This window comes from Pteropus alecto, unplaced genomic scaffold (assembly GCF_000325575.1).
Source record: "Pteropus alecto unplaced genomic scaffold, ASM32557v1 scaffold135, whole genome shotgun sequence".
Classification (NCBI taxonomy): domain Eukaryota; kingdom Metazoa; phylum Chordata; class Mammalia; order Chiroptera; family Pteropodidae; genus Pteropus; species Pteropus alecto.
Genome location: NW_006438076.1, coordinates 4,213,875 through 4,224,586, shown reverse-complemented (window position 1 = coordinate 4,224,586; position 10,712 = coordinate 4,213,875). Strand labels below are relative to the sequence as shown.

Below are 10,712 nucleotides of genomic sequence, written 5' to 3'. Positions count from 1 at the left end.
CTCTGGCCCCGCTAGTGGCGGTCCAGGCGGGAGTGGGAGGGTGGAGGGAGGCGGATTAATCCCTTAATTACGCCGTGATCGGCGTGGCACCTGCTTTCCGCCGCCTAGCTCCCGAGGGACCGCTGCACTGGGGGGTGGAGAGAAGGACGAAGGAAGGAGGAGGGCACGCGGAGGCACGCGCCGGACCCGCACCCAGGCGCCCGCCGGCGGGACAGCGGCACCGTGGCTGGGGCAGCGCGCAGAGGCTGTGGAGGGGCTTGTGGCTCCCGGCCCGCGGGTCTCAGACCCAGGGGCTGGGCCCCGAGCCCCCCGCCCAGGTCCCAGTCGGGTCGCGCCATGCTGCGCTACCTGCTCAAAACGCTGCTGCAGATGAACTTGTTCGCGGACTCCCTGGCCGGGGACGTGTCCAACTCCAGCGACCTGCTCTTCGGCTTCAACTCCTCGGTGGCGGCGCTCAACCACAGCCTGCCGCCCCCCGGCGAGCCTCCTCTCAACGGTAAGCCCTCGCCCCGTGGGGACGTCAGATCCTGGTTGGGGGCAAGGTGGAAGGGGGGCGTGGAGCGGGAGACCAAGCACTTCTGCCCCAGGTAGGGACCGAACGGCGCCTCCCAGAGCCTCCCTAGGCTGTGGGGACAACGAGATAATTTGGGGCTTTGAGCACCTGAGTAGGGGTGCCAGCGGAGGTCGAGGGTTTGGGAGGAGGTGGCCGCTGAGGCCATTACTCCCCACCACCCAGGAGAACTGGCTGGAGAGTGGGCAAGTCCGAGCTAGGAGAGGCAGCGACCCGCGGCGGGGAGGGTAGCGGAGACGCGCGGTCGCCGGCGGGCCCGGGCCGAGCGGGCCACTCAGTGACCCACCCAGGTAGCAGGTTTTCCTCCGGGACCCTAAGTTTCCCAAAAACTCACTTAGGACGAGGGCGAGGAAGTTAAAATGTTGGATGTGTTTGCTACAGAGCGCAATAGAGGCGGCAACCATTTCAGGGAAACTTAGGTGTTACCCCTCAGAGGTGGACTCGCAGCCGGCCCACCCGGCAGAGCAGCGGCAGGCGGGCAGCGCCCGGGGCTAGGTCGTCACCGCTAATTAAGGTGATTAATAAATGGCTGAGATCGCGGGCTCCTCCCGCGCCGCGGGAGCCAGGGAGAGCCCCGAGCTCGCCCCCTGCCGGCCGCTTCGGGAACTCCCGTATTCCCGGGCGCCTTGGCCGAGGTTCCCTCTGGTTCTTCCCCAGCCGGGATCCCTTGGCCTTCACCCACTCGAATCTGGGGTGCTGGAGACCCAAAGGCGGCGAGAAAGTGAACCTGGGCAATGTGTATGTGTGTGTATGGGGGTACTCCAGGTGCTGGGGTGGAGCCCCGAGCCCCATTAGCATGGCCCTTAGCTATTCATTAGCTGCTGTCGAAGCCTCTCCTGAGACCTGGAATGACAGGAAGGAAATTCCTGGGAAAGGGAGCCTGCAGCTGTGTCTACAGGAATTAGGGGGAAAGTGTCGTCCAGCAGGGTGTGGTCTGCACAGAAGGAGAGGGGAGGAAAATGGGGAATGAGTTGGGATTCTCCAATCTCCTGACCTCTTAGATTCCCAGGAGGTTAAGCACAGAGCCCTTCTCACAGACATCTCAGACACGCCTCTGCTCATCTAGAGCTCTTACAGTGTTTTCACCATACATTGTTTTAGTTAAGCTCGAAAATTCAATGAGGTTTGTAAGGAAGGAGTTGATGGTCACATTTGCTGCAGAGAAAACAAATTCAAGATGGTCACAAAAGCAGTGCAAAGCTTGGCAATAACAGACCTATTTCCATAGCACCCGATGGTTATGTGTAGGGGGAAAGAGGAAATGTTGGGACTTAGTAGAATCTGATTCTTGTAGAGACTGTAGGAGCTCAGATAAGGTGAGCGGGGAGGAAGAACCCTTAAATCATCAGAGAATAGCCATATTTATTGAGCCTCCCCCCAAGTGCTTTGCATATATTATGGTCTTATGACAATATGCCCCCACATTACAGATAATTAAGCTGGGACTCAAAGAAGCTCAGTAATTTGCTGAAGTTCTTACAGTAGGAAGCATTAAAATCTAAGATTCCAGCCCTAGCTGGTCCCTGCCAAACCCCCAGTTCTTAACCACTCCAATGCTGCTCTCATATGGTCTCTGCCTAAACTAGGCTTGGCATGGGACGGAGAAGAGTCTGGTGAGAATCAGAAATTTCCATCTGGAAGGGGAGAAATTGAAAAAAAGGACTCTTTTCTCTAAGTGGATGGGAAACCGATTTTTCTGTTCCTAACCGGTTAAATACACCCTCTCTAGGACAGCACCATGATGGACAACCCATCCAGCTTTGTCTCCGCCAGAACTTCTAAGAGTAGGGGAGGGAAGTGAAAGCCAACCATATACCAAGGCTGGAAGCAGAGGTCCCAGCGGATTCTGGAACAGGGTGGGAGGGGCGGGGTGGGGGATGGGGAAGTGGAGAACGGAAACCGGGTAGCCCCTGGTTAGTGAAGGACACAGATTCCGGGAGGCGGCAGCGGCGCCTACTGGCTGCCAGGGGTTACAAAGCCACTATCGATGAAGCTGGGGTATCTGAACATAACGGGCTCCAGGCTTCCGGATCCCAAACCACTGCAGAAGAGGAAGCAAGCAGAAGTCTGTAGGCCGAGTGAGGGGCAGGGATAGAACCCACGGCGAACCGATCCGAGAGAATCAGGAAAGGAGAGGAATTCCTTTCTCAATGGTTCTTAGCCTTTTTTTGGCTACATCAACCTGGAGAACAGTTCGCTCTCGCAGAAAAGAGCGTTACTCACATTTCCACCACCGTTTGCGTTTGTTCAACTCCCGTGATTTCACAGGATCCGGAAACGTGATTGTCTAGGGTGTCAATAGAAGGGCTCTGTGCCCATTCCTGGATTCTCAGGCTCCGGCCATCACTCACGCCTTCCCTGTCCTGAGGGACCCGAGGCCCAGCCACATTCTCCATGTCGATGCCCGGGATCGTGCTGAGGCAGGAAACCCAGTGTTGGCCCTGGTGCCCCACTATGGTTGCTCAAGGAGGAAGGACATCTGTGAACCAGTGTGGGTGGGGGCTGAAACGACTAGAGGTGCGGGTGGCCCTTTACTCCCCGTTCACACCTGGTAGGAGAGGAGGCAGGTGTCCTGATTCCTTGGCTTATCTGCCCATCTGTAGGCACCTCCTTTGGAGCCCAAGAAAGAGATACCCGACCCTACAGAGAGAGAGGGTGGTCAAACGTGGCAGACGGGGTCGTTTTCTCTCTGGAGTCTCCACCTCTCCCCAGTTTCCCAGTCTAAATGCTCTGCGCCCCTACCCCCACTCCCCAGGGTCGAGGGTCGGGCTGGAGGACGCGATGCCGCGCATCGTGGAGCAGCCGCCAGATTTGCTGGTGTCCCGGGGCGAATCCGCCACGCTGCCCTGCCGCGCCGAGGGCCGGCCCCGGCCCAACATCGAGTGGTACAAGAATGGGGCGCGAGTGGCCACCGCGCGCGAGGACCCACGTGCACACCGCCTGCTGCTGCCCAGCGGCGCCCTCTTTTTTCCGCGCATCGTGCACGGGCGCCGTGCGCGGCCAGATGAAGGGATCTACACTTGTGTGGCGCGCAACTACCTGGGGACGGTGGCCAGCAGGAACGCCTCGCTGGAAGTGGCAGGTGAGAGCCCAGTCATCAGCTAGTTGCTTCTAGAGCCTGGGGGACAGAGGGAGGGGCTGGGCTCAGATCCAGCTCCAGTCACAGCCCGTTCAGTATCTTCCTTTGGGACCCAGCCTTTGGTCTCTAATGCTCACACCTGGGCCCGGTATTTTCGCACCTTGGTGGGGGGAGAGTTTCGGTGTGCGGTGATCAACTTTTCTCCCACTTTCCTTACGTCCTCCGGCAGTGATGTCACCCCACATCCCCCTGGTCACATCCTCTCTCCCCAGTGCTCCGAGATGATTTCCGGCAGTCTCCTGGGAACGTGGTGGTGGCAGTGGGGGAGCCAGCGGTAATGGAATGTGTACCCCCTAGAGGCCACCCAGAGCCTTCGGTGTCCTGGAAAAAGGGCAGTGCCCGTGTCAAGGAGGAGGAAGGAAGGATTACGGTGAGGGCTGAGACACTGCTGGGGACCCAAAGGGGGGGAGGGGCGGAGCAGGGCCCTGATGTCATGAGGGACATGCCTCAAAGGAGAAAGGCCTGAATGCAAGGGTCATGGGGGGCAGGGAATAATGTCTTGGGGCAATAAGGTAGATTTGGGATTAGTTGACTAGAAGCTGAGGATCAGCTGTTGAGTGAGGGATAAATGAAGATAGATAGGATGGACTTGATATACGATGTGGGGGAGCATGATGCCCCAGGGACCAATGGGAGAAAAGACAGACCTGAGCCCCACCTTGGGCAAATCATTTAAAGATTCCTTATCTAAATAGATTGACTTCACTGGTCTTCTTCATGGGCTTGTTGTGAGGGTCAAATAAATAAATATGCTTTGATGGCGATAAAAGGACCAAAGTTACCGTTATTAATCTGCAGATCCGTGGAGGGAAGCTGATGATGTCACATACACACAAGAGTGATGCAGGGACCTATATGTGTGTGGCCTCCAACATGGCAGGAGAACGGGAGAGTGGGGCAGCCGAACTTGTAGTACTGGGTAGGCACAAGGAGTTTTGCTGTTACGGGAATGTGGAGCCTGGGGAGTACACAGCTGCGCAGAGCTCCCCACTGTGCGCTCACTCCCACTCCACAGAGCGTCCCTCATTCCTGCGGAGACCAGTGAATCAGGTGGTCCTGACTGACGCCCCTGTGGACTTCCCATGTGAGGTGCAGGGGGATCCCCCACCTCATCTACACTGGCGGAAGGAGGATGGGGAACTGCCCACAGGCAGGTGAGAAGCCCCTTCCTTCTGCGAGGAGACCCACCCAGCTCAAGTGGGTAAACTGCCCTAGAAAACTGGAAAGCAGATAACCCTCGTACTTGAAGGCATAAAGAAGTCTGTTCCCCAGAGCCCATGGCCCTCCCCTATCCAGTTCCCACCTCCATTCATAGAGTTTCTGTCCCTGTTGAGGCCTGCCTTGTCTATGTACCCTGTCCTGGTGTCTGTCCTGAGGGAGACAGAAAGGGTCTGTAGCTATGGCCAACCCAGCCTGGGGGTGGGGAGTGGAGCAGGTATGAGATCCGGAGCGACCACAGCCTTTGGATTGGGCGTGTGAGTGCTGAAGATGAGGGGACGTACACCTGTGTGGCGGAGAACAGTGTGGGCCGAGTGGAAGCATCTGGCTCCCTCAGTGTTCACGGTGAGGCCCCACCTGGGACTGCCTGCAGTAGGGGTGAGATGAGGGGAGATGGAGGGTGGGTCGAAGAGGAGAGTGAGGGAGAAAGAAGGAGTGGGAGATATGGAGTCACCTGAGACTTGTAGGAGAGAGAGGAGAAAGCTAAACAGGCTTGAGCAAGAGACGGATGGATATTTGTTACTGCTTAAGCCAAGCTTGGGAGTCTCTCTTCTGTCTCCTCAAACTTCCTTCTTAGTACCCCTGACTCCTTGTTCCTTTATCTTCCCCCTCCCCTTCCCAGTCCCACCCCAGCTGGTGACTCAGCCCCAGGACCAGATGGCTGCTCCTGGAGAGAATGTGACTTTCCAATGCGAGACCAAAGGAAACCCCCCACCTGCCATCTTCTGGCAGAAGGAAGGAAGTCAAGTAGGTGCCAGCTCCCAGGGCCTTCCGGCCAGCTTGTCCGCTGGATCTTAGCCTCCCTCCTCCTAGGTCTGAAAACTGCTCTCGGGTTGTGCTTTACCTTTGGTCTTCCTAGAAATCCTTGCAGGTTATTTGGGAGGATTAAATAAGATAATGAATATAAAAGGCCTGGAACATATTGAACACTTTAAAAATAAATGATAATGTTAAGGTGGTAGGGAAAAGTCCTGTATAGTAATTCCTTGGAGAATCTTTCTCTTTGGGGCAAGACTGTCCTGAGGATGTAGAAAATCTAATTAGATCCCTCCTTCCCCAGTACCCTGGGGTCTGGGCTTTATTTAACATACAGTGTAGAAAGCAAGTAGCACTGTACCAAAGCCCGTAGAACACAACTTGCTCTTCTATTTACAGGAGGCTTCCACCAGGGGGCGCTCACAGCCACTCCTCTTCAACCTTAGCAAACAAGTCCCGGAATATAGAACTGGAGTGAACATTAACTGGTCACAACATAAGTACTCTCTCTAAGGGAAGGGTAGCAATTTTGTTACTAGGAAACAGAAACAGTACAATAAAATAAGTCTGATTAACCTCGCCCCACTGAGAAACCAGGCCACCCATTACCTCATTCCAAATCCACAGCCACAATTTTCTCAACATCTTTTCTAGCACTGGAGACAGCAGCATTTTCATTAGATTCTGAAATGACTAAAATGGCTGATGGTAGTAGAGAGTGGAAGTAGGTTTCAGTTAGGGGCTCAGCATGGTGCCATTTAGCCTGAGACTTAAACCTGCTTTGCTACCTTCCATATATGCATCTAATGTAAAATGTTAGAGCCAGAAAGAAGAGGAAAGTATTTAACATCTACCACACAATGTATTGAAAACGTTTCATATGATTACTTCATTTAATCTTCATATCTATCCTCTAAAAATCAATTCTGGATGAAATTGGGGCTCAGGAAGTTTAAATAGCTTGCACAGAGCTGGGAAGTATGCCCCAAAATCATCTAATAAAATTGTTCATTTTTGTAAATTGGTTTAACTAATTTGCCCAAGGTCGCATAACAGGCTGAGATGGTGTATAAACTAGAACCTTAGGAATGCTCTGGATTCTGGCATTGATGGCAATGGGGAGCTCTCTCTGTCAGCTGCCTGCTCATTCCCTACCTTAGTTCTTGCTCTGTCTCCAGGTTCTACTTTTCCCCAGTCAATCTGTTCAGCCCACGGGGCGCTTCTCAGTCTCTCCCAAAGGCCAGCTCAACATCACTGAAGTGCAGAGTGGAGATGCTGGCTACTACGTGTGTCAGGCTGTTAGTGTGGCTGGCAGCATCCTGGCCAAGGCCCTGTTGGAGGTAAAGGGAGGTATGTACCCATGGAGATAGGCCTGGACCCATAGCCTGGAAGCAAATAATGGCTTTAAGAGATCTGTTTTTGATTCTATACAATATGCAAGGGGAGGGGTGTGTTCCTGAGACATGTCATTGAAGTTTGGAAATCAGCCACAGAAGCCACTAATAGATGGCTGGTTCTAGGCAGAGACTACAGTTGGTTATGGAAGCCCCTGAAATCTCTGAGGGAAGGGGATATGTGAAGTAGCAGAAAATGAAGACAAGGGGCTGGTTTCCTGAACCTAGGATCCTCCCCTGAGATGCCCAAGTTCTTCCTCTCTCAGCTTCCATGGATGGGATGCCTCCCATCATCCTCCAGGGACCAGCAAATCAGACAGTGGCACTTGGCTCCTCTGTGTGGCTGCCATGCAGAGTGACTGGGAACCCTCAACCTAGTGTCCAATGGAAGAAGGATGGGCAGTGGCTGCAGGGGGATGACCTCCAGCTCAACCTCATGGCCAACGGTACTCTGTACATCACCAACATTCAGGTGAGTCTCACCTTGGGGCCCAAGTAACTGAGAATGGCCATATGTTCAACTCTAGGAAGTACCCACTGGGACTTGAACTCCATTCTATGTCTCTGCTCTCTCGGAGGGGTAGCTACAGTGTACAACATTCTCAATACCCACTTCCACCCCCTCACCCTACCTTCCTCCACTTCCGGTTTGCCAGTCCTCTACCCTCTCCTACAGGAGATGGACATGGGCTTCTACAGCTGTGTGGCCAAGAGTTCCACAGGGGAGGCCACATGGACGGGCTGGCTTCGGAGGCAGGGTGAGTTTTTCTTTTGTTCCCTGCTTTGCCAGTACCTTTCTCCTAACCTTCTTTAAAGGCGGTCAATACCTTGCCAATCCCCAGGACTGACTTTATCTTCCCAATGCCATGGCCGTGGTGGTGCCCTTGGGAGGAGGATGTGAGTAAGTGAGTAAGGGTTAGTGCACTGTGTCTCCCTCTCTACCATAATCCTGTCACAGCTCCACAGCTCCTCTGGTAAGGAGGCAGGTTACATCCTTTCCCCATGCTTCTACTGAAAGATTATCTCCTCACTGCAGAAGATTGGGGAGAATTACCAGACCCCCCTATGGAACCCAGTACCCCTTTGGGGCCTCCCTCTCAGCCAGTGGTCACTGAGATCACCAAGAATAGCATTACCCTGACCTGGAAAGCCAACCCACAGGCTGGGGCCGCAGTCACCTCTTATGTGATAGAGGCCTTCAGGTAAGTTTTAAATGCAAACCTGGAAAGTTAAAAAGGAGGGGACCCCTATGTCTTAGTGTCTTTGCTATTGTGGGGAGAAGTTTGCTAGTTCCCTCTCCCAGGATGAGACGGCAGTAGGGAGCCATAGAGAATGGGTGAGATGACTCAGACAACTCTTGTTACCTCATTCCCACTGCAGCCAAGCCGCCGGCAACACATGGCGGACAGTGGCAGATGGTGTACAGCTGGAGACACATACCGTCAGCGGTTTGCAGCCCAATACCATCTACCTATTCCTGGTGCGAGCTGTCGGAGCCTGGGGCCTCAGTGAGCCGAGCCCTGTCTCTGAGCCTGTTCGTACCCAGGGTGAGTAAGGTCAGGGTCCCTGGCTCATGGATATGACATGTAACATTGCAGAGCACCCCTCCCCCCAAACCATGGCATCTCTTTCCTGCTGTGCCAGGTCTATATTGGTGGCTGGTCTGGAATAGGTCCTGCTTCCCTCTCATCGAGGGAATGAGAGAAGCGGGGAGGGAAAGCAAGAGTGAAGGGGAGAGAGAGGAGCACTAATTTGGTTACCTTGGTGGCTCTTCACTTCTGAGTCCCTTACTCACAGCATAGGTAGATTATCAGGACTAGAAGGGACCTTGGAGGCATCATCTTCACATTATAGATGAGGCAAGAGACCTTTAAAGGGTGTGTATGCAATTATGCAGAAAGAACACCTGTGTTAGCTGGACGCCCGGGCCCATTTCAGGAAGTTATCCCTCTGACCAGCCCCTCCTGACTCTGAGGTGTGCTCTGGAGCACTAAACCGTACAGTCTGTGGGGCAGGGCAGAGGCGGGACACAGCGAACTGACTCCCTTTCCCTGCTGGCCCCTGCTGAGTGGGCTTTTTGGTCAACAGACAGCAACCCATCCAGGCCTGTGGAGGACCCATGGAGAGGCCAGCGGGGACTAGCCGAAGTGGTTGTGCGTATGCAGGAGCCTGTAGTCCTTGGGCCCCGGACTCTGCAGTTGTCCTGGACTGTGAGTGTGGGCATGGGGATAAGGTGAAGAGCAGAGACGATGATGGGGGACATAGGGGCCTCCAAGAATGGGTACCAGAGAGTGGGAGGTGAGTGGCTGGGGAAGATGGGTGAGCGGAGGATGAGCTGGGTCTGGAGGACTTGTGTGGTCCTAGCCTTTTCCCCTGGTATGCTTCCTCCTGTCTCCTACAGGTAGACGGCCCAGTCGAGCTTGTGCAAGGTTTCCGGGTGTCTTGGAGAGTAGCAGGTCCTGATGGGGAAAGCTGGACAGTGCTGGACCTACAGTCCCCAAGCCAGCAAAGTACCGTGCTAAGAGGACTCCCCCCAGCGACCCGAATTCAGATCAAGGTGCAAGCCCAAGGCCAAGAGGGGCTAGGGGCTGAGAGCCCCTTGGTGACCACAAGCATTCCTGAGGAGGGTAAGGGAGCAGGACACAGAGCTGCTGGGTAGACAAGACGGAAGTGGGAGCGGAAGTGGGAGCAGGGGTGGATGAAAGTTTGCAGAGGGGAGAGCAAGGTGAGCCGGTTGGAAGGGGGCTGCTCTCAGTTCCCTGAGATGTTAGAGCTGGGAGCGGGGAGGTTGGGGCACGAGGGGCAGCTTGCAGTGACTGTCTGTGTCCTTCTCACCATGCCCCACCCTGGCTAGCCCCCAGTGGCCCCCCTCAGGGAGTGGCAGTGGCCTTGGGGGGTGAAGGCAACAGCAGTATCACTGTGTCCTGGGAACCTCCGCTCCTCTCCCAGCAAAACGGGGTCATCAAAGAATACCAGGTACAGGGTGTGAGAAGGGGCTGCGTGGGAGGAAGAGGAGGACCTAGGGCTAGGATTAGGGAGGCTTTGTGGCTGGGGTTGAGGTTTGGGGAAAGGAGAGAGGTTTCGGAGTGTTCTCTCCAGGCTGAACGAACCCGGGCTAAGCCCCCTCTGCCGTTCAGAGCGTCGAGTTCCATGTGAGGCCAGAATCCCATTTCTGACTCTAAAAACATGGTCTTGGCCTCGCCAGATCTGGTGCCTGGGCAATGAGAGCCGCTTCCACCTCAATCGGTCTGCGGCAGGTTGGGCGCGCTCCGCGGTGCTCCAGGGACTGCTGCCGGGTCTCCCTTACCGGACCCAGGTCGCGGCGGCCACCAGCGCTGGCGTGGGCGTTGCTAGTGCCCCGGTGTCAGTGCAGCTGCGTGAGTGCGGATGTGGGAGGGAGGGGCTGGCAAGTTACGGGGGTCCCGGAATGGCTCCCGGGTTTCCAGGCCCCTACTCCGCTCACCTCTCTGAACCCCACAGCGTCCCCGCCGGAACTGGAGCCCGCGCTCGAGGTGGGCCCGGGGCTGGCGGAACGGCTGGTCAGGGTGCTGCGGGAGCCGGCCTTCCTGGCTGGCGGCGGCGCGGCCTGCGGCGCGCTGCTTCTCGGGCTCGGCGGCGCCTTCTGTCGGCGCCG

General features: G+C 55.5%; 1 protein-coding gene across 1 annotated transcript in view; it reads left to right on the top strand.

Moving 5' to 3' along the window:
• Window positions 1–336: 336 nt before the first annotated feature.
• Window positions 337–10,712, top strand: part of ROBO3 (roundabout guidance receptor 3) — a 14,982-nt gene continuing 4,606 nt past the window's right edge. Inside the window, exons 1-17 of the mRNA XM_025049168.1 lie at window positions 337–496; window positions 3,327–3,653; window positions 3,923–4,080; window positions 4,509–4,629; window positions 4,726–4,864; window positions 5,146–5,273; window positions 5,551–5,675; window positions 6,863–7,034; window positions 7,345–7,550; window positions 7,755–7,836; window positions 8,115–8,280; window positions 8,459–8,625; window positions 9,167–9,288; window positions 9,480–9,705; window positions 9,933–10,054; window positions 10,284–10,455; window positions 10,559–10,702. Coding sequence (XP_024904936.1) covers window positions 337–496; window positions 3,327–3,653; window positions 3,923–4,080; window positions 4,509–4,629; window positions 4,726–4,864; window positions 5,146–5,273; window positions 5,551–5,675; window positions 6,863–7,034; window positions 7,345–7,550; window positions 7,755–7,836; window positions 8,115–8,280; window positions 8,459–8,625; window positions 9,167–9,288; window positions 9,480–9,705; window positions 9,933–10,054; window positions 10,284–10,455; window positions 10,559–10,702 — 2,737 coding nt within the window. The remainder of the gene's footprint in view (window positions 497–3,326; window positions 3,654–3,922; window positions 4,081–4,508; window positions 4,630–4,725; window positions 4,865–5,145; window positions 5,274–5,550; window positions 5,676–6,862; window positions 7,035–7,344; window positions 7,551–7,754; window positions 7,837–8,114; window positions 8,281–8,458; window positions 8,626–9,166; window positions 9,289–9,479; window positions 9,706–9,932; window positions 10,055–10,283; window positions 10,456–10,558; window positions 10,703–10,712) is intronic.